The sequence below is a fragment of the Cavia porcellus genome, unplaced genomic scaffold (genome assembly GCF_034190915.1).
Source record: "Cavia porcellus strain 051 isolate PalLab524CR breed Dunkin Hartley unplaced genomic scaffold, mCavPor4.1 scaffold_19, whole genome shotgun sequence".
In the NCBI taxonomy this organism is placed as follows: Eukaryota; Metazoa; Chordata; class Mammalia; order Rodentia; family Caviidae; genus Cavia; species Cavia porcellus.
Window position 1 is genome coordinate 51641090 of NW_026947502.1, and position 22364 is coordinate 51663453.

Below are 22364 nucleotides of genomic sequence, written 5' to 3' on the forward strand. Positions count from 1 at the left end.
ATTTTCCCCCTAATTTTCATCATGCCGAGACTTTGAAAACACCTCTTCATGGCTCCCTACCCCTAAACTGGGCAACTTCCTTAAAAGTCCCATCAGTTTTCTGGTATGATTTGATATAAAACCCACTAAGAATCAAGCCACCCACCCTCTCACCCTCCTGTGCCTTGACCCTCAGAAGGTCTGGAAAACACCAAGAGTACAGCAAACTGCTTTGCAACTGGACCTCAGAGGCCCTTTGGCAGAGAACTGATGAAGAATCCCTTCCCCACAGCAAGGCAGGGCCCAGGGCGTATCCCAGGGCACTTTTCCTTGGGGTGAGCGTGGAAACTGGACATGCTCTGGCCTTGCTGGTGACTGATCTGCTGGGACAGTTGCTATGCGGAGCAGCAGCGGTGCACATTGACTTTCCCCCTCTACAGATCTGTTCTGTAAAGAACCCAGTGTGCTGGAAACAACGCTGGCTTTCATGTGCCTTTGGAACCAGGCGGTTATGGACGACAGGGCAGAATCTCGGCCAGTGCTGACAGTAATGGTCAGTGCGGAACTGGCTCGAGGTCCGCTCCTTCCTGCTCTCCCTGTCTCTGTGTTTCACTGAGGACTCTGGGATGTTGTCACCTGCCAACCCTGAAGCCCCACACTGGCCACATCAAAGGAGTCGCTTGACACGCTTCCCTTGACAAAGAGGACTCTGGACATGTGACCCTTGGGAAGACCCAAAGGCCTGGGATTTGGGGGCTCTGGTTGCCTGTCTGTAAAGTAGGCGTGGCCACACCCACCCTTCCCCAGGGACTCTTCAGGGAAATAAATGAAACAGTTCAGTGAATGCTTGTGAATGCAGTGAATGCTTGTGGAATTTAGCCTTTGCCAAATCAGGAAAGAGACCTAAAAACAGAGACCCTGCTGGGGATGCTGAAGGGAAAATAGAAACTGTTAAGATAAGGGGTTCTGCCCAAACCTGGGACTGCTCATGGTGACTGTGCAGGATGGAGGGGGAAAGCTGTGACCGCCCTGCTGACTGACATACTCCCAAAACCTCCTGGTCATGGGTGGCCATCCCGAGGACACTGTACGTAGATGAAAGGAGGCGGGCAGGTGTGGGTGTGTACGGCACGGTCACCTCTTCCCTCTGTGGTTTCTGTAGCCTGCATCAGCTTGTTGCTTTCTGACTCAGAACGCACATCCCAATCTCTCTCGGCCTCTGCTTCCCATCTGCTAACTGATGAACAGCTGGCCCCTCCCTCCCGGCATTGTCCTGAGGGTAAGGGAAAGCGGAACCGAGAGTATGGTGGAGCTGGAGAAGCAGATCGCTGTTGTGGGTCTCCCCAGGGCGTCCTGCTGCTGGGGTTGCTCTTCCTGGGCTGCTGGGCTTGGAACTCATGGATGAGTCTGCTGTGTACTTGCAGTCTTGCACCCTGGGAGTTCCAGGGGTCCCAGTAGAGTTTTCTCAAGAGGGTGGGAAGATGAATCCCATGAGGTGGCTTAAAAACAGGAGTGACAGGGTTGAACGGAGACTCCCAGAGAAATCAGAGGCCCGGTGACGGAGAGGGTGCAGAGCCAAGCTCTCCGGCCTCCACACAGCCCCCTCTTGCTCTGAGCTTGTTAGGCACCACCTGCTGCCCATTGAGCAGAGGCTGTATGCACTTTACAGATGGAGATACTGAGGCCAGGTGTGCTGGGGAGGGAATGGCTTGCTTAGTGCCATGAGGCAGGAAGGTGTGTCAGGGTGCCTACACCCCAGACTCCTAAGCCTGTCCTTCTGCCACTTCCCTCAGGCCTTACACAGGCTGTGTGTCCCCTCAGTCCCAGAGACTGCTTCACAGTTCTCAGATGGCCTCCTGCTACCTGAGCTCTTCTGCTCACTGCCCAGGGTCACATTCTTTGCTTTGCCTGCCAGCTCTTGTTCTCAGGTTGGCCTGGGATCTGTGAGTTCTCTAATCACTGTCTGTCTCCTGGGTCTTGTGACCCGGAGTGGTATGTGCTCAGCCTTATTGAATGTCACTCATTGACCACCATTGGCAGTGAAGAAGACCCTCAGTGGCAGTTGGATCTGAAGGCCCATGTGGCATTTGCTGGATATCATTTTGTGAGTCACTCAGACTAACAGTGTGTAAAACACGGGCTGTCTTCATAGAGGTCTCAGGGTCTCCATGGCAACCAGGGGAGAATTGTACACTGGTGGATTAAATAGCTGTTTGCCAGATTCAGTTTGCAATTACTGTGAACACTGGCGCTGCTTGCTGTGAGTAGAAGTCACGTCGCCCATTTTGCAGATGAGTAAACAGAGGCAGAGGGGTTAGGGAACTTGTTCAGGATCACAAGGCTGGTAAGTAGTGATGTTCAAGTCTCCTTGCAAGCCTTCTTCCAGCTGTAGGCTACCTCTTCTGTCTTCCACGTGGGTTTGCTGAATTCCTTGAGCAGGCAGCAGGGAAAGGGAGAAGTGAACCAGCAGCTGGGAGCTGATGCTGTGCCCTCGAGGCCTGGTTTTGGACTGGGTTTTAGCAGGGGAAGACCTAGTCCAACCTCATTTCCTGTCTGAGTGGGCCTTCGCTACTTCACAGCAGAGCCTTGGGGACACAGGTCAAAGTCCCTGCCACCCTGGGGCTGCATGGGGTCCTGCAATGTCATCTTGCCTCTGGCTGGTTCTGGTCCTGATATTCTGTGACCAGGATTCCCTAGGAGGTATTGGAGGGGCAGAGCCTAGGGTCAGCACAGGGCTCATACCTAGAAGAGGTGTGGCCTGTTCTTCCTGCTGAGCCAAATTGGCTTCCAGTTGCCTGGGGGCATAGGGACCTAGGCATTACCCCTGGTGGAGGACCCGGTGTTAGGGATTCATTGCTCCCAGATCGGGGCAGAAGATCAGGCCCTGCTCAGTGGTGTCCTCTGTTGGATCTGAGTCTTTAAATGCACTGTCTACTCTCCAGGCAGAGACCAAGTCCCAAGGGGAACAGTGTGCTGAGAAGTGAACAGAGCCATGGCTTGGAACCACTGGACAGCTCCTCCCGCTGGCCACGTCCTCAGGACAGTCATTAGACTGTGGCATCCCAATACTCGGCGAGGAGATGCTGATGGAATGGAGGGATCTGTGAGACTGTGGGTGACAGTGAGACTGCACGTGTGTGTGTGTGTGTGTGTGTGTGTGTGTGTGTGTGTGTGGAGAGAGAGAGAGAGAGAGAGAGAGAGAGAGAGAGAGAGAGAGAAAATGAGTTGCAAGTGTGTGTGGACTAGATAAGCAAGGTGGTGACTGACGGACCATTTTCTGGACACTGGTTTCTTCCCAGGAACCACTGAGAACCTCACTTCCCAGCCAGGGTGGATTTTGTACTGGGGGATTTCGCTGTTGTCTGTAGGTATTTTTCACGCTACCTACTCGAGAGTGCTTGCGGGCCGAGGTGCCCTCCTGAACAGTGCAGGGTGCTGCGGGCAGCAAGTGTGAGCCAGCAGCAGGAAGGAAATTACAGTGAGGCTTCACCATGGGCATCAAGGGGACCAGAGTCCACGGCTGCTGTCCTGTCCTGAGGAGGGAGCTGGGGGAGATCAACATCACATTCAAGTGTGATGACACTGAACTGAGCAGAGTGGGCTGTACTATAGCACGTGCGGGTCGTTATACATGTGGAAGGCACTTTGCTCTTGTGGTTAGTGCTTCTACAAAAGAATTTAAACAAATGCATTGGTCCTCTGATCAGGGAGTGAGCCACACTGGACTCTGCCCCTAGGGTGTGCCAGCAACTGGAGGGAAAGAAGGGAACAGGGGAGTGAGCCATCTGCCCTGGGAGCTCACCAGTGGGGCTGAGGAAGTCCAGCCTGACCCACCATCGAGACCGAGGGAGACCACAGCTGCATGTGTGGAAGCCTCTATGAACCACAGAGCCCAGGCACACAGGGTGCTGCCCAGGCACTGACTTCTGGAAGGCTCTCTAGTCTGTGTGGGTGCAGTGTCCCACAGCCAGGGTCTCGGGACCATGAACATGCTGAATTAGCAGGACACATAGACCCTGGCTTTTCATGCCTCCTGCCTCCGAGCGGGCAGCAGCCCAGGAATGCTCACAGAAATAAACCCGACTTTGTTTTCAGAATGTTCAGGAGCATAGACTGCAAAGGCTGCATAAAGGCATTCTTGTGGGGTGGTTATCTATGGGGGGGCCCCAGGCCAGAGTATCCAGGGGTAAGAGGGATCCACCCACAGAATGCCGAGAACTACATGGGGTGTGGTGCTGGTCGGGGGAGAAGGGGGGTTTTGTGGACTTGGGGAGCTGAGTTTAAAGAATAACCTGGGGGTGCAGCTTCGGAGATTCTTACTTTCTGTTTGCCCTGGTATCTGAAGGGCCATGGGAAGCTGGAATCCAGGCTCCACTCTGAAAGCAGCAATGTGACGGCCTTGACCAGCTGTTTCTCAGGAAACGTGTCCGCTCTAGAGGCTGAAATCTGTGAACCCAGCAGAGGCCTGGGCTCCCCCTCTGTCCTTCACCCTTCTCCCCAGGTTCCTTCTGTGCTGCCTGTAAGGGTTACCCTTCTGCTGGGACCCTTGGGCCTCAGCCCTGCTAGTGGTGAGCGTTTAATTTTTTCTACTTGGCTACTGCTCCATGAAAGAGAATGTTTAGCCCTCCAGCTCTCCTATTAAACTTGGGGAAGGTGTGCTCCGTGGATGTCACAGCCCTAAGTCCAAATCTGCCCAGTCTCCTTGCAGCAGCGTTTCCTAGCCCCTCTGTACATTCTGAGTTGAAGCGCGGGAGGAGAAAGGGACCCTCCTGCTTGTTCCTGGCTGTACCCAGCTCTGCTTTGTCTTACCATTACTCCTAGCCAGCGCTCAGTGCCTGTCAGATTTTTGGCATATGATTTTTCTTCTTCCCTGTCCATTGTCCCTCTCAGCAGGCAGCCTAGAGTCCTGCAGAGAGAAAAGTGTGTGTGTGTGTGTACAGGATGAGGTGTACACCATGCCCACACATGCTGGGCACCCAGGCAGTGACCTTTTGTTCCCTTTCATTGCCAGTGTGTGGCTGCCTGATTTGGGGACCAGGAATGTGGACCTGCTTCTGAAATGTAGAGAGAGAAGCATTGTGGGAATGGTGGGTGGGCCCAGACTTATCTTGGACTTGTTTTTGCATTTTATCCATCTGCTTTGTTGGAAAGGAAGTTGTGTCTGTGAGACTAGTTTCCTGTTCCAGGAAATTTACTGGCAGCCTCAGGAGGAAGACCAGGAAGAAGCTGTGGGGTCAGGGTCCTGTCTGTGCTACAATGCATGTGCAGAAGAGCTGTGGGCCCAGGGAGACCTGATCTTGTTGCCCATCTTATTATGCCCTGGCCTAAAATTTACTTCCATCAGGAAACATCTCTCAGCAGAAAGTGCTGACCTCTTGACATTTTTCCCCTTGCAGGCAGGTGATAGCAGCAATATGTCACGGGAGCTTCAGGACGTGGACCTGGCTGAGGTGAAGCCCCTGGTGGAGAAAGGGGAGGTAAGTGGAAATGCTCCTGGTTCCTCCTATCACATGCACAGGTGTGCACACAGCATGCACACATGAACACACACACACACGTGTGTACATAGCATTGTGTACCTGCAAACATGCACACCACTCATAAGTATGTGTACAAAGCATACACAAATGATGCACATGCATATCTGTACTATTTCCTTGAGGCCACAGGAATAAGAGTTATGGGTTCAAAACCCCACATGGCTACTAAGTGATTTAGCACCGTGTGCTGAGCCCTTGACTACCCATGCCTCCTTGCTTTCCTTGGTAGTAAGGACATCAGGCTTCTCTAAGCATGTCTGATATCCTGTGGTTCTAGAACATGCGACATAGAGTCCAGTGTGCATAGGGTCTACCTACCCCATTGCTTAATGGGTAAAGCTACCTATTTGGGTCTACCTACCCCATTGCTTAATGAGTAAAGCTACCTACCTGCATGGGTCAAGTCCTGGCTAGAGTGCTTTATAGCTATATCATGGCATGTGCCCCTGCTCTTCATGCTTTAGTCCTCTGTAAAGCTGAGACACTAGGGGCTTTGCAGGGGCTCATAAAGAGGAAGGGCACTGATTCACACAGAGCACCTGGAACTGACAGCTGTAGAGGAGATGAGCAAACTCATTAGCCACTGCTGTGGCCCCTCAGCTCTTCTTAGTGGAATCTTTTCTGTGAGCAGCAGACCTACTGCTGGGGGCAGGACCTGGTGCTATAGCCAGGCTGGCTGATGGCACGATGTGTACCAAAAATGCCTGTCCCTGTGCACCAGTGCCACTGCACTTGGAGGAGACGCTCTCAGGAGTGCCAAAGCTGAGCCCAAGGGTGCCTTCATTGGAAAACACATGTTTTTCAGGCTGCCACTCTATGTTTTATTTCTGAATCAGACATTTAAGAGCTTGTCAACTAGGTTATATGTTAGTCCACCTCTCACTGTGGATTTACCTTTACTTTCAAGGTTTGGGGGGGAAAAGAGCTTTACAATTCTATAGTTATATTCAACAAAAGTTTGTATCGAAAAGTTCTTCCATGTGTCTGTCTTCAACCTGGACTGTCCTTCTGGGAGCCAGTAGTGATCAGGCAGGGCTTGGTTTGCAGGGTGTTTCCATTTCTTCTGGATCAGGAGAATGCCAATAACATTTCTTGAAATGGTTGGAGAAATGAAGGGAGGTTTCATTTCTCCTCTGAGCCATCCTTCCACAGCTCTACTGGAGACGAGGACTTTTCCCTGCCTTTCTTAACTTTTTCTGCCACTGAAAGGTCTGGTGAAAGGTTTGGGTTGAAATTCATAATGTTTAAATGAAAGGAGATGCTTAGAGATTTCTGTTCTCATCTTCTACTCTTGAAAGATTGGACTTGAATCCAAAATCCAGGTGATGCCAGTCATAAAAACAGTTGAAGATGGACAGTGATGTGGTCAGGTCTGGGTTTTGAAAGTGAAGGACATGGGTGGAGACTGAGGGACTGGTTAGTAGCCATTCACACTCCTGTATCACTCAGGCCTGTGGTCAGTTTAGACCTTCAGTCTTTTCTCACAAAGATTATCATCAAAAAGATATCCAGCTAGTGTGTCTGTTCTTTCTGCTGAGCTGCTTTCATTTAAGATGAAAAGGAAGGAATATTCGCAAGGAATAAGAAAACCCTCGCAACCAGAGAGGAAAGTAAATATAGACCAGGTGCCAAGAGCACCCTTGTTCCAGTAAGATTTCTCTAAGAAACCTGACCATCTGTCCTTGTTTCTTTCCACAGACCATCACTGGGCTCCTGCATGAGTTCGATGTCCAGGCAAGTAGAAGACATGGCCTCCATCCCTGCTCCATGTCTTTGCTTTCTTCTGTTGGTTTGAAGTAGATCACCATTCAAACACGGGTGCTAGGGAAGGGGAGGAAGTGGGCTCAGTCAGGTCCCATACTGAGCCTGAATCCTGGTAGGAAGTGGTATGAGAGAAGCAATAGGCAGCCACATCCCAGGACAGCAGGGCAGACAAATAGTCCCTGGCCTTGCAGAGTGCGCAGCCCGGTGCAGGGGCTGTGGGGTAAAGGTGGGACACCAGGCAGGTTGCAGACCTTGGGATAGGAAGACTCTGGCCAGGAAAGTGAGATGAGCCCTCCCTGGGGTTTGCTGTCCTGGGACTGATGTATGGCCATCCCACTTGGGGTTGGCAGGAAAGTCAAGAGGAAGCTCTCAGGACAGTGGTCCGGCGTCCTGGACTGGACTCAGTGGCCCCATGCCTGAGCAACCCCATGCTGTGCTGAGCCCAAGGCAGAGTGGGGAAGTGAGGTGCAGAGAAGCCAGATTTGGGGAGATCCTGCATACCTAGAAGGGGAGCAAAGTACATATGGTTGGCCACAGGCAGCTGATGTGCACTGGCCTGAACCTCTGCCTGTCCCCACACAGGTGTCCTGGCTTCAGACCATTCCTCTCTGGTCCTCTTCCTCGGCACTGCCCTCCCCAGATAACTCTACTCCCTCCCGAGGTTCCTGCCCCATTGCCCACTTCCCCAGCTATCCACAGCCAGGGTCAGGCACTGTTTTTGGAGCAAAAAGGAAAACACAAGATGGAAGCCTTGGATAACATGACGTCATAGAGGCCCTGTGTCCCTTCCATGGGGCATGTGGGGCTTTCTGTGTTGGTGTATCAGCGTGGTGTGAGCTCGAGAGCTCCATGGAGCCACTGGGGAGGCAGGGACCAGCTCCGTGGGTGAATCTTTCTGTGCAGTGGCTGTCTGTCTGCAGTGACTCTCCTCAGGGTCAAAGCCAAATCCCAGAGCCAGAAAGAGAGGGCTGCGAGCCCGGGTGCCCTTTCTTAGTGACTGGCCCAGGGAACATTGCCTTGCCCTCATCCAGTCTGTTTCCTCAGGCAGGATGCTGGTGAGTGCTCCAGCTTGTCCAAGAGAGCATGGAGAGCACACCAGAGGTTTGACCTCTACATCAGCAAAGGGCCAAACACAGCACATGCGATCTGCTAACTCGTGTGGGCTCCCCTTCCCCCACTTTTTGTGACAAAAGACACATAACATGAAACGTGGTGTCATCATACACATGCACCATTCAGTGGAATTAAGTAGGTTCATCATACTGTTATGTGACTGTCACATGGTTCATCTCCAGGACTTCCTGTTGTGCAAAACTGAAACTCTGTACCCCTTGGACGGCAGCTCTGTACTTCCCTTTCTCATTCCCCAGGATGCACCATTCTGCTTTCTGACGATTCCAGAAGCCTCAGGAAAATGTGACAGCTGTGCCTTTGTCTCTGCCGCATTTCACTGAACTTCAAGTTCTCAGGGCCCACCCCTGTGGCGGCGTGCGGCAGGGCTTCCTTCCTTTTTAAGGCTGAGTCATATTCCCTGGCTGACGTACGGACCTCATCTTTGGCTTAGCCATTCATTCCTCTGTGGATTCTTGGGTGCCTTCCACCTTTTGGCTGCTGTGACTAATGCTGCTCTGCACATGAGTGTGCAGATAGCTAAGTGAGACTCCCCTCTATTCTTGGCGGGTCTATAAGTGGGAGTAGAGTTGTTGGAGCGTGTGGTTACTGTGGATATTTAAAATCTTTGATATTGGTTCTGGAAAACCTTGAAAGCATAGCCTGTCTTTTTCCTGCATTTTTCACTTTTGGGTTGCAAAGCTCCAGGGCTGGTGGAGCAGTGGGCAGGAGTGATGACCCTACCCGACAGAGGGCTCTGCAGGCCAGAGGGGCTGGGGAGCTGCACGCTTAGGATACTGATGGGGTGGGGACCACTAAGAGGAGGGGAGGCACTGTACAGGTCAGGACAGTGTCTAAAAAGTGCAGTGTGCCAGACCTGCTCTTGTCCCCTCTGTCACTCCACAATGCTCTCCTGTAGGGCAGTTTCCTATTGCAAAATCCTATATTCTTTGCACGCATGCCCACTCCATGCTCAGAGTGGTCTTCGGTTCTAGGAATACAGTGGCAAGGTGACAAGCATCACCCTTGTTTTCAGGGTGCACCCCATACTGAGCTCACCTGAGCAGTCCTGTCCAAATTGCTCAGATGCAGGATTGTGGCCCAGAGTGGTTCAGGAACCTGCTGGAAGCCTTGGGGTTGGGAAAGGAAGGGCCAGCTTTGAATTCAGGCCACATGCTGCCACAGCACAGGCTTGAAACTTCTGCTCTGCCTCCCCACCAAAGTGAGACTGACAGACTGGTGTTAAGAGCATGGGCAGGTCTCAAGCAGGTGAGGGGGTGGGGCACGATGGGCACTGTCTTGAGTGCCCTGAGAGGACACTGACCTAAGACCTGAAGGAGAGGTGGAGCCAGCCATCTGCCAAGCAGATGAGGGACTGGTCATTCTAAGGTGGAGGTGCCTGCACTCATGAGCCCCTGTGCTCTAATTCAGAGCATTCCAAGAACAGAGATGTGTCACTCCCATGAGCTATTGGCGGCTCTGCCTTACATGCATCAGGGAATCTGAACTGAATCCAACTAGTGAGCAACATTTTGTCAAGATTGTCACCCAAAGATTTTTATACAAAACTGCTCTTTTCAGATGTGGCTCCCAGACCTGGTGGCCATGTTTATGAAGACCACACAAGATTGTCAACACAGTTTCCATGAATGCTGTGAATCTCCAAACTCCTGGGGGTGGAGTCACTGTAAGATCACCTTCAAAATGTGTCACACTGTGTGATGAGATGGCCCTGATGGGTTTCTGCACCCAGGACCAGGAGCTGATCTGGACAGAGCCTCGGCAGTCTGGGTGGTCACAGGGTGTTCTCACCAGGGGCAGGCAGGTGTGCTGCGACTGCAGGATGCTTTTGGGGGCTCCAGCAAAGTGATGGTCACCTGCCAGTCACTGTTCTCTGATGAGCCACATTGGTTCCCCTGGCTCTCTCTGTTTTCTAACTCAGTTTTCTGGGCCCTGGACCCTCATCCTTGCTTTATAGGTAAGGAAAGCAGGGCTATGAGGTGACCCTGCTGGTCCCAGCTCTATCTGAAACCTCTTCACCTCCAGGGCCTTACTCATCCAGACCTGAAATGGCCAGGCCAGTTCTTAGGACTGGCTCCCATCCTGCTTTGCAATGGCTTTTTTTTTTTTTTTTTTAAGAAATCTGGCCAAGCTCACAGCCTATCAGTGCTTCACTGGAATTATGTGAAACCCAGGAGCATGGACTGGATCATCATGCCTCCCTGGCCAGCGTGTGTATCTCTTCTCCCAGCTGCTTAATTACCACAGTGGTCCAGCACAGCCCGTCTTTAGGAGTTGGGCCAAAGATTTCAGCTGTTTCTCTGTGTATCTGCAAGCACCCCAGCAGACCCTTATTTTTCCTATTACAGTTAAGCATTTGAGTTTTAAATGTAAACACATGCAATGTAGCCCAGAGCTCCACAGAGAAAAGCCACCAGAGGATCTGTTTCAAGTTGCACAACTGCCTGTCTCAGGAGATGGCTTGGCCACCAAAGAAGATGGCATTGTGTGTATGTCTCCCTGCTGACCTCACCTTAGGCTGATCTGTCTAGGCCTCTGCGATGTTTTGGGGCTGAGCAGTGAGTGATACCTGTATGAGGCTCTTCCAGCTGCTCCCAGGGTAGTGTGGACCCCTTCGTGGAGAGGCCCTCAGGACACAGGGTTGGGTCGCTCTTGGCCTAAGGTGCAGTGGTTGCCCAAGCTAGAAGGACAGTTTCATCTGGGCCTGCTGGGAAATTCTGCCATTAAGGTCCAAAAGTCATGTTTTTTAGATTGAATGGTTGGAAGGGTGGGAGCATCTTGGGTTCCAGCTTATGTTTCTTGGCTAGAATTCTAGTGTATAAGACTGTGAGAACTGGTAGATTCTTTTGAGATGGTCCAGCCATATCTGGTCTGCTGAATCTTCAGATGGGGAAGCTTTGAAAGAATGCTGCCTGGTCTCAGGGTTTCCCCACCAGGACGCCAGGTGTCATCTTTGTTGCAGATGATAGACCAGTTTGAAGCTGTAGAGGAACTTGCAAAAAGTGCTATTGAGATAGTTTTAAATTTAGGGCAGGCTGACACTACAAAGCTAACCATGAACCTATGGGGCTGCATTTTTTCAAATGTAGGCCCTGTGCTAGAAACTGCTGAGCACTTTTGCAAGTCTTACGTTTGATCCTTGCACTCACCTCATCCTTGCCCTTTTATTGTGCCCTTGAAGACTACCACGGGGGGTGGGGGGCATAAGGAATTCACCCAGAGTCACACAGTGATGAGATGGATCACAAACACTGCCTCCATTCCCATGTCTGGAGCCAAAGTCCATACAGGAAATTTTGGGGAGAGGGAGTTACGTCCACTACCTATAGTTCCTAGGTCCTGGGCTAGATAGATCTCTGTGCACCAAATGGCCTTTCCTGTTGGCTTTGCTGTTTCTAATTTTTTCCACCTGGATCTTTAGTTTATTTAGCTGGTTTGATTTGATTTGGTTTCCATGGGAATCTGTGTGTGTGTGTGTATGTGTGTATGTGTGTGTGTGCTTACCAGGGCTCTCTGGGAAATAGGTTGCTCTTCCCCACAGGGCCTCCTCCTGGGGTGGTAGGCGTGGCCGCCTGAAGTCTAGCTCCTGGGTCCAGAAGAGCAGGATCCCTCTCAGGGAGCTGACCTCTTTGGGGAGTATCAGGAATCAAACTCAGGACCTTGCACTTGCTAAGCAGGCACTGTGTACTGAGCTCTGTGTCTCTAGCCCAGGGATCTGACTCTTTTCCTGTGGCTTAGAAATCTCAGCTCCAGGGAAAATGAAAACGTGTGGACCCTTCCCTAATTCCTTTCTTTGCACCTAATCACTTCTTATTTTCCTGCCCCCTGACTGACAGATCCTCTACCCACCCTTCCCTGTCCTCACCCTTTCCCCTGTCCCCACCCCACTTCCTGGAAAAGCCACTGGCACTCAGAGCAAACAGTGTGACAGATTGCAGGGTGCTCATCGGTTCAATGCAGAAGAAACTGTGGGGTCTAACTGGCTGCCTTATCTCTTTCTCTCTTGGGCTCCTTAGGAGTTCCTGCCTGGATGCAGGAGACCTCACCACCTGGCACCAGAGTAGGGGCAGAGTGAGTGTGTCCAGGCCAGGCTCCAAAATACCCAACACAGACCTCACCTCCACGTGCCCCAGCAAGATGCAGTAGATAGAAGTAGGGCCAGGTCCAGCCTTCTCACTTGCCAGCCGTTGTCCTTGGTTGACCTTCCCGGGACTTAGTGTTCTGATCTGTAAAGAAGAAAAGTTTCCCAGTCCTGGCGGGTGTCTCAAAAGTTACACCTTCACAGCCTTGGATCAGTGTGCAGCCCTCTTCCCTCCTCCCTTGCTCCTTTCAGGCTGCTGGGTTTACATGCTGTTTCTCTTTTTCCCAGACCAAGAAAGACTTTCCTCCTCATTATTTTTCTGCAAGAATCACGGTCCCAGTGCAGGTCTCACTTGCACAGAGCAAGCCTCGTTCCTCAGCAGCCTGTTCCTGATTGTGCCTTCCCTTTGCCCTGCCCCTACTGTCCCTACTGTAACTTTGGGTAGATGAGGATGTGCTTCTGGAAACCAGTCTTGAGTCTTAGCATCCCCAGGTAGGTGTCCTCAGGCACCTGTGCTGTAGCAGAGGCCATCTGTCATGACCCAAGGCAGCTTGAATTTAGCACCTGGATTAACATCATCCTCTCAGGACCTGGGTGGGCAGTATCTTCCCAGGGCCTCTGGGAAGAGGGATTATAGAGAGGCACAGGAGCTGGTCTCCAGAGCACCTCCTCTACTGTTAACCCTCCAAACATCACTGGAAGCTGGTGGATGCAGTAATCACCTTTGGAGCAGTTGCCTGTGACCACTGCTATGGAAGGGAACAATTTCAGATCCATAAAATGGTTTACTATTGGGAACAGCTCTGGAGAATAGGCTGGCTCATTATTGGCCTCGATTGACAGTTGACAGTTTAGGGTAGAGAATCTCAGAGAAGGCTGATAATTTAACCAAGAGTACATGACAGACATATCACTCAACAATAAATTGTGCCCTAGGTGAGGAAATTGTCTTAGTTACTTTTTCCTTGTTGCTGAAATAAAATACTCAACACCTGCAAATTAAGAGGAAAGATTTATTTTGGGGCCCAATTTGTAGAGATTTCAGTCCATGGTCTACTGGCACTAAGACAGGACAGCATGGCAGGAGGGCCTGGCAGAGAAGAAACATCTCTTGGCATGGCACCGAGAAACAGAGAGAGATGGAGCTACGAGGGAGGTGATAGATTTTTCAGGTGACGCCCCCAGGAGCCCTCCAGCCAAGTCTTTCAACGTCATGTTTAACTATAAACTAATCAGGGAACCAATCCACCAATGACAATAGCACCCCTATGACCTAATCACTTCCCAAATCCCACCTCTGAGCTCTAGAGTATTTGGGGGGATATCTAGATATGGACCATCGGGCACATTCACCAATTTTTTTTCTAGCTGAAACACCTACTCCCGCTGGCAATGAATGTCACCCAGCCCCAGATCCCTTCTGGCTTCCTGCTCTGTCACTGTGAATGTGTAGTTTCTGTTGTTATAATTAGAAGAGGGGTACTGAGTCCATGGGCATCTCTTCTGTGCTCCAGGTGGGATGCAGGTGGAAGGGCTAAGGTAAAATAAAGTCAAAATTCCGTGTTGATCCTCAAAACAAACAAAAACAAAACACAATCCTCTCCATGAAAGCCTAGCAAATTCTGCTCACTTCACATAGGCCAAAACCAGTTCTCCTAATCAGCTTCAGTATAAGAGAGATGGCAAGAAGAGAGTTTTATCAGATACACAGATGCTTAGGAAAAAGAATTGGAATTTTATTGTAAGAAAAAAAATAGCGGTTTGGGAGACCAAAGCCCCCAAGCTAGGCAGAATGGGCAGCCACAGAGATGAAATCTTTGAGTAGTGTGTAGACCACAATGCCATTTCTCTACCTGTCAGGTTACAAGCAGTGTAGACTCAAGGTGGGAACCATGTTGACTACTTGCTGGCTTATAGGCAGAGTAGACTGTGTCAATCCCTAAGCCTTCCCTCTTGACCTGGTCTCATCTAAGACAGTCATCGTTTTTTTCTGGAGACTGGCAGTCTGGTGGGGGAAGCAGCCGCTAAGCGGACAATTCTAGTTGTGGCTGCTGTGTGTCACCGGAAGAAGAGGGCAGCGATGTGCTGTGTGTGTGGCATGTGGCAGGAAAGGCCTCTCCAAGAAGGGAATGCTTGGGCATCCGACACCCCCATCCCCTGCGTGCCTGAAGGCCCATCTCAGCAGGATGGGAGGAGCAGGCTCTGGTCTCTGTTCAGTGTGCAGCCCCATCTGCTGCATGGTTAGCAGTGCTGGGAGATAAACTGATCTGCAGCTGCGTGAGTGTGGGGACTTGACCTGATGTGTTTGTCTTTAGGGAAGTACAGCGCAGGTTGAGTAGCGTGTTTTGCTAAGCCCTTTCCTGTTGTGCCTGGCGTGTGGTGTACGATGGGCTTTGAGCTTGGACAGTCCAAATCCAAGAGTGCCTCACACCCTGCTCTAACATTGCACTTGTGTGAACTTGAGTGAGTTACGCAACCTCTCTCAGTCTGTTTCCTCATGTGTTCGATGCAGATGGGCATTCCCCAAAAGGGTCATTGTGCAGTCAGTGAGAGGACACCTTTAGGATGCTCGGGGTAGGGCTGCTGCAATGCCTGCCACCACCACCATGGCCATCTCTATTTACTCAGCGAAAGAAGCTTCTAAACTTCCAGAACAGGGTAGAGAAAAGCCAGTGGCCTTTGTTTTTGTTTTTGGTCTTTTTTGTCTCCCTGGCTAGATGATATCCCTGCAGGGGTCTTTTGCAGGCTGCTTCTGAGCTGTGATGGGGATGAGCAGAAGGTTCTGGGAGGTGGCAAAGCTAGGAAGAAGGTCTTCTCATTAGCCCTGATACAGGGAACCACCCTCCATCAGGCACAGAAACACACAGAGCACCAGGGGCTGTGAACCTCTCGGTTTCCAGTGCCCCGTCTTTGTGAACGTGAATATCTTAATATTTCCAGTGCCCTGTCTGAGAACAGGTCTGTTTTCCCAGGACACATGGTGATTCATCCCCATAGGGGTAAAAGGACAGAATGTTCCTTAGGGACTCAAACAACACAGTGGTATGTGTTTCTGTGGGTTAATTCTCCCATTCAGTCTCAGACAGTCTTCCTGACTTGGGCCAGTGGGGAGCGGGCACAGCAGCTGGTTTAGTTGTGTGTGTGTGTGTGTGTGTGTGTGTGTGTGTGTGTGTGTGTGTGTATGTGTGTATGCATGCATGCATTTCTTTTGCCCCCTCCTTCCTGGGCAGGCTGGTGGACCCGGAGCTCAGAGAGGACCTAGGGGGCCACAGACCCTGGCAGGAGGGCACAGGGACCCACAAGGCAGTTGCATGGCCTGTGGTCATGTCAGGTACCCTGCTTGGCTGGGTAGATGCTGAGCATGCCTTCTCCCTTCCCTCAGCCCACTCATGACGAGAGCAGCCTGCATCTGTGCGCCGTCGAGACATCTCCATCTCCTGACACTGGGGTCTTTGCCCCAGTAAGACAGGGCCAGGCAAATGCAAGGAGCTGCTCAGACTGAACATCTGGCCAGGGCCAGGTACAGGCCGTGGGGAGACTCCCACATGCTGTTAGGAGAGTGAGCCGGTCCTGGGAGATGTCGCCAGGAGGAGCCTCCTGGGGTGAATCTGGAGTTGTTCAGTGCATGGTGGCGAATGTGCTGTCTGGGGAGGTCACGTGTCCATGCCCTGAAAGTCTAAAGCTTTGAGTGCTGGTGTGTAGTCAGGTCTGGGTGGAATATTCAGACACCCAGGTGGCCTTTCTATTTGGACTGAGGGGTGGACCATTCAAATTACAAAATTTATTTTGTTAGGTAGCCAAGGAGATGGGTGAAAGAGATGAGACATCTCATTCCTGTGCCTCCCAGGGACATTGTAGGTACAGGCAGGCTGGGTATCCAGCTTCTGCCACAGGTTAAAACCCTGTGTCACATGGGCTGAGCATACCTTCCTGCCTGGGACCCATTCCGATTCACACAGTCACCTTGCTGCTTGGGGGCTGATAAATTTTAGCTGTTCTAACTCAGCAGCCAGGACCTGCAGGCCTGGGCTAGCAGTGTGCCCTTGAACCTGAGTGTGTGGGCAGAGGGGACACTGCCTGGCTTGGCCTATTTTTAGAGGGAGCCATGTGGGTCAGACAATAAAGATTGTGACCCCACAATGGGCCATTGTAGCTTCAGGGCCCAGCAGATGACCAGTGGCCCCATGGGGGCTGGGCTTGGTCATTGATGAAGTTGGCTGTGGATTTTTCCAGTCCATGGTATGACCAGGGAAGAAATGGTCCCAGAGGGCAGGAGGGCAGGGAAGGGCGTACTGGTAAGCTCTGTGTTCCAGGAGACTGAGTTTTGGGGGGTCTCAGATGACCCTGTGCTTGGGCAAGGGTTTTCTCTGAGCTGTGCCTGTGTGTGTCTGCACCCTCATTCTGGAGATACGTCATGGGCCCAGGTCTTCTTCTGTTCCACAGAGGTGCAACATGGCCCTGGCTTTGTTAGCTTCAGGGGTTTCTGGATTTAGGGCCAGGATCCCCACTTCTTTCCGCCCAGCATGGGGAAAGATAGTTCTTGCTAAATATGAATGATTTTTTCTTCTTGGGGAAGGCTCTGACTTGGGAGTCCCTGGCTTGGTGGGATCTGAGAGCCTTATCTGGTCCTTCCTGCAGCCCCCACCATAGTGAATCCTCCCAGAGAGCCCACCCTTTGTGGGGCCTCCTGCCTCTGTTCGCTGGCTTGCAAGTTTTTATCTACACGTCTCTTTGGGAAATTAGAGAGCCTGGCATATAATAAGTGCCTCATAAATGTTCTTTTGGGTGAAATAGAAGTGGCCTAAGTGTCAGAGGGAGGAAATACTAGCAGAGGGGGGATCTGACCCTCAACCTGTGTAGACTATGAGGGTGTGGCCAGTCATGCCACCTGACAAGACAGTGGCCAGGGGTCCTGGTGCAGTCACCTGCTGTGTCCCACAGGTCCCCAGCATTTTCAGGAGATGGACAGGCACCAGGCTGCTCCTGAGTTACAGATGGGGTGGCTGGCTCAAGCCCGCAGGGTTCCTGACCGGGTGTCACCTGTCCCTTCTCATGAGAGGCGGCTGTGGGGAGTGGGTTCCTGGCACCTGTGTGTTCCCTGTTGCACTCCGATCTGCATCTACTCTCAAACACTAACCCGAGAGGAACAGCCCCTTGAGGCAAGAGTGTATGGGTTGACATTTTGGTTCCCCCACTGTATGAGGAATTGAGAAGTGTGTGGATGCTGAGGCCAGCTGTCTGGGAGAAACACTGCTGTCACCTGCCTGTAGCTCTGACTGCAACTTTATGGCCCTGAGCCAGAGGGGGTTGCATGGTTTTTTTGCCTCTTGGGAGGTTGAAGAGCTGGGAAAAAGTGGCTCAGTGTTGTGTAAAGTCTTTGTGTTGCTTATCAAGTGGTAGCATGTTGGAGGGATGGACATCACTGCTCTCAGAAATGGGGCCACTCCAGGAAGGCTGTGACTAGGGTCTTCAGGAGCTCCTGAGTGACTCTTGGGGGACAGGAGCCCAAGATTGGAGGGTCCAAGGTTGAGGAAAGGGACTGATTAGGAAGGAACCATGACTGTCATTATTGTGGGCAGTTTCGGAATGAGCTGAGGTAGCTAGAACCAAGTCCCCAAGATGGGGACTTCTTTCTTTCAAGATGGGAAAAGAGTGAGTGTGGCTTCTGCCCTTAGGGAGCCCCCAAGGGGCTTCTGTACCAGGTCATGGGGCTGCCTGGCTGAGTGAGGATGCAGGCTGGGGGATTGTCATTGGCCTATGCCTGGAGGACACTCCAAGTACACATGATGCCTGAGAGAAAGTAGCTAATTCTTCTGCTCATACTTTGAAAATATTGCTTTGGGAATGGTTTATTGCAGAGAGGGGCCTGGGGCTGCTCTTGACCCCCTGGCTTCATGCAGTGATGGTGCCATCCACTCCAGGCCTCCCCCTGCCTCTTGATGGAGCCTTTCCCCATTTCCTCCCTCCTGCCTCTTGCTGTGTGTCCTTTCTGGCTAGAGAGACCTGCTGCCTAGAACTCCAGGCATCATGTGTACTTGGAGTGTTCTCCACCCATTGTTGGTAACATGTTAGATGCCTGTGGTTGGTGCATACAGCCCACGTGACGGCTCTCTGTGTGCTGTCTTTCCCCAGGAGCAGGACATCGAGACCTTACATGGCTCCCTGCATATCACCCTGTGTGGGACCCCCAAGGGAAACCGGCCTGTCATCCTCACATACCATGACATCGGCATGAACCGTAAGTTTCCCAGGGCCCCAGGTCCCAGAGGTAGTGGGAAAAGTGAGCTGGAAAGGGCTGGTCCCTTTTGGGACTTCTTGGAACTGTCCCGGTGGGGACTCTGGCTGTGACCTGAAGAAGACAGAAATGAGTAACATTGGGGTACAGTGGTATGTAGCACCAGCATGGAGTTGTGCATCCACCAAAATAGACTATTTTAGAGTATTTCCATCACATGAAAAGAAACGGTGTGCTTTCTGTTTATCACTCTTAATCTTCTGTACTCCCCAACTGTCTCATCAATTTCCACCTCTGTGGATTTGTGTATTGCAGAATCGTAAGTAACATGTAGGCTTTTATGTTTGGCTTCCATGACAGCTTTCAGTCTCTCTCCATGCTGTAGTCCGCATTGGTCCTTCTAGCCCTGTTACACAGTGCTGTTCTTTTGAAGGATCCCCTGCACTTCATTCATCCATTCTTCAGTGGATGCGTGCTCGGGCCATTTCCACCTTTTGGCTATTAAGAACAGTGCTATGTAGAGACTTAGACTTTGGCTTCTTAATTACTGGATGCTTTGGTTTTTACAAGGGATGTGGAATAGAGTACAGAGGGTCTTCCTTATGAATGTGAGCGTTGCCGCGTTGGAGGCCTGCATGATTTGGCCTGATCACCTGCCTTATTTACATTTTCCTACAGCTTATTAATACCTAAAGGTGGGTGACATCAGTGACTGGAAACCACTTTCCTTTCACTCTCAACTTCTTTTACATCACATTTTGCCTTCTGTCCCTCATGTCAGTTACATACCAGGTCCCATGTAGGTGCTTTCTAGACTTTGTCCTATGTCATTGGGCTCTGGTGAGGAGCTGGAATCAGTCACATAAGGTGGCTCCTTATTATTTTAGAAAGGGCCACTGTGAGTTACAGCAGACTAAATGCTGTATCAAAAGACCCCAGGACCACCTTGGCTTACATGCTTTCTCTCACTTGTGCAAATTCAGTGAGAGTTGAGTGGTATGTGTTCAACATGGTTATTCAGAGACCCTGCAACTTCTGCCATTTCCTGGATCCTCAGAGACTTCTGGTTTCTCTTCTTGGAGAAGAGAGAAATATAGAAGGTTGGCTGCAGATATGTGGAGAACATGGCAGCATCACATACTATTGGGTCACAACCCAATCATATGACTGCCACTAGTTAGATGGGATCCTGGGAAAGGTAGTCTAGCAGTTCGCCTAGGAAGAAAAAGTGAAAGGTTTGATGCCCAACAACTGGCCATGGTTACCTCAGGCTCTCTATAAATGGCAGATTCATCTAGGATACCTTAGGCGGTTCATGTTTTATCTTCTAGGCTCCTTTCAATGCTCTGGCCAGTACCTCAGATGTGATGGCCTAAGGGATGGAAAGAGAGAGAGAGAGAGAGAGAGAGAGAGAGAGAGAGAGAGAGAGAGAGACAGACAGACAGAGACGGAGAGGGAGAGGGAGAGGGAGAGGGAGAGGGAGAGGGAGGGAGAAAGAAAGAAAGAGAAAGAAAGAATATGAATGAGAATATGAATGAGTGTGAGTGAGTAGGGCCAGACCCCTTCATCCACGTGTGGCAGCTGTGGCTGGGTAGGGGCAGGAGCTGGACTGGGAGCCCTCCCAAAACCAGTGCCAAACGGTTGTGTGTGGCCACACAGCCATTCTGCAACCACTGTTTCCTCTCCTGACATCTCTCTCACCTGCACCCGGTCTGTTCTGCAGACAAAACCTGCTACAACCCGCTCTTCAACTCCGAGGACATGCAGGAGATCACACAGCACTTTGCCGTGTGCCATGTGGATGCACCTGGGCAGCAGGACGGGGCTCCCTCCTTCCCAGCAGGGTGAGAGTGGCCGGGTCTTTAGTGTCCCAGGGGTCATGCAAGGGGAGGCAATGGGTGGGGAGGCATCAAGATCACATTACAAAGCTTTTCTTAATCAGGGTCAAATGTAAAATTTACTATTTCGTGTGAGTTAGCATCTTAACCATTTTGAAATGCATGGTTCTGTGGCTTTGAGTTCAGACCTTGCTGCGTAGCCACCTCCAGAAAGGCTTCCTTACCATCCTCCCCACCCCTAAACTGCACTCTTTAAACTCTCCCCATTGCTGAGGATGCTGGCTTTGTGACAAGCGGGCTCCACCTGCGCAGGAGCCATGGGAGAGAGGGCCTTGGAGGGGAAAACCTTGGAAGCTGAGAAAGAGAGGAGATAGAAAGAGATAACACCTCTATTGCTGTTGGTACAGACCAGGCTGTGGGATTTTTATTTCTCAATGCCATTGTCGTCAACCTGATAGCTGAGGTTGCTGGCTCTACTTTCTGGATGAAGAAACTGAGCTAGGAGGGGTTCACTGTCTTGTACAAGGGCATACAGCTGGAAGTGGGGGAGGCAGGCTTTTGGTTACATTGGCTGCTGACCATAAGACAGAGGTCCCTTTGGAGCCTAAACCTGAGGTGTTTTTCCCTGGTCCTCAATGTGGAGGTGGGGTTTCCATTTCCCACACACAGCTTACAGATCCCCAGCAGCATCCCCTGGGGGAGCAGCCCTCAGCAATGCCCCCACCTCTCTGCATGCCCACACTGCAGTGCCCCAGGCCTGGTGGGTTATCTCTGGATGTACAGGTTTTCTGGAGTGGTCTTGGGTCTTTTCCAGCTAGATAATGTATTTTTAAAAAGTTTTTAGACTTATTTTTAATTATCAATCTTTATCAGTGAAAGTGGGGGGGATACTCAGCCCCAGGAGGCCAGAACCCGAGGTAATGAGCTTATTAAAACAGTGAGATAGGGTTAACTGTTAACCAGAAGATAAAGCCCTGAATGTTCATCAGGAAGTTAGTCTTGGTTGGGACCAAATGCATGAAAGACTTGGAGTGGAACAGAGGCTCTTAGTTCCCCCTGCCTGCCCTCAGGAATTTTAATTTACTTTATCTAGAGACCAAGATGCTGGCTTCCTCCCCTAAGGCAACCAGGTGACCCATGTTGCAGTGGCAGGAGCCAGTGATGGAGGGCGCTTGCCTGGCTGGTTCCTGCCCTGGATCAGGCTTGAAGATCTCCCAGGTGGACATCCCTCCCTCAATCCTGAAGCCAGTCAGCAGGACCCCTGGCTTGTGCTCTGTAGTCTACTTCCTGCACAAGAATTGATTCTCCCTCACCATGCAACTGGCCTTGTGGGGTGGGGAGGGCAGAGGAGCCCCTGAAGTAGGGGGCTCCCCAGTACTGTGCCTGAGGAGCTGCTGGCTGCACACTGAGCCCTGTGCACTTGGAAGGAGCCTGACATTTTGGCTGCTTTTCTCCTCAGACCCTCTTTAGATTGGTAGTCGCAACACCCAGCTCTTCTTGCATGTTCCCAAGGCTTCTGTGTCACTTCTCCTAGAAGCCCTTCCTGACTCCTTGAGGAGAACCATCTCCCTTTTGTGGTGTCCCTTCTCAGTCCCCTGGTGTCACCTCCTTGCCTCTGTCATAGTTATGTTGGATTATTTCCACTGACTTAACCTGCCTGCTCCTGAGCTGAGACCCTTCTGCAGGGCCACTTGGTTTCCTCTTTAAGGACTTGGCTAGCAGGTGGCCCCAGTGTCCATGTTTATGTAATTCAGGGTTTACTTCCTGTCTCTGAGGTCAGATTATAAAATGCATCC

General features: G+C 51.3%; 1 protein-coding gene across 1 annotated transcript in view; it reads left to right on the top strand.

The window, feature by feature from the left end:
- Positions 1-22364, top strand: part of Ndrg1 (N-myc downstream regulated 1) — a 47404-nt gene that overhangs the window by 4507 nt on the left and 20533 nt on the right. The window contains exons 2-5 of the mRNA XM_003467368.5: positions 5376-5456; positions 7218-7253; positions 18628-18733; positions 20454-20574. Of these exons, the coding sequence (XP_003467416.2) occupies positions 5394-5456; positions 7218-7253; positions 18628-18733; positions 20454-20574 (326 nt within the window). The 5' untranslated portion in view covers positions 5376-5393. The remainder of the gene's footprint in view (positions 1-5375; positions 5457-7217; positions 7254-18627; positions 18734-20453; positions 20575-22364) is intronic.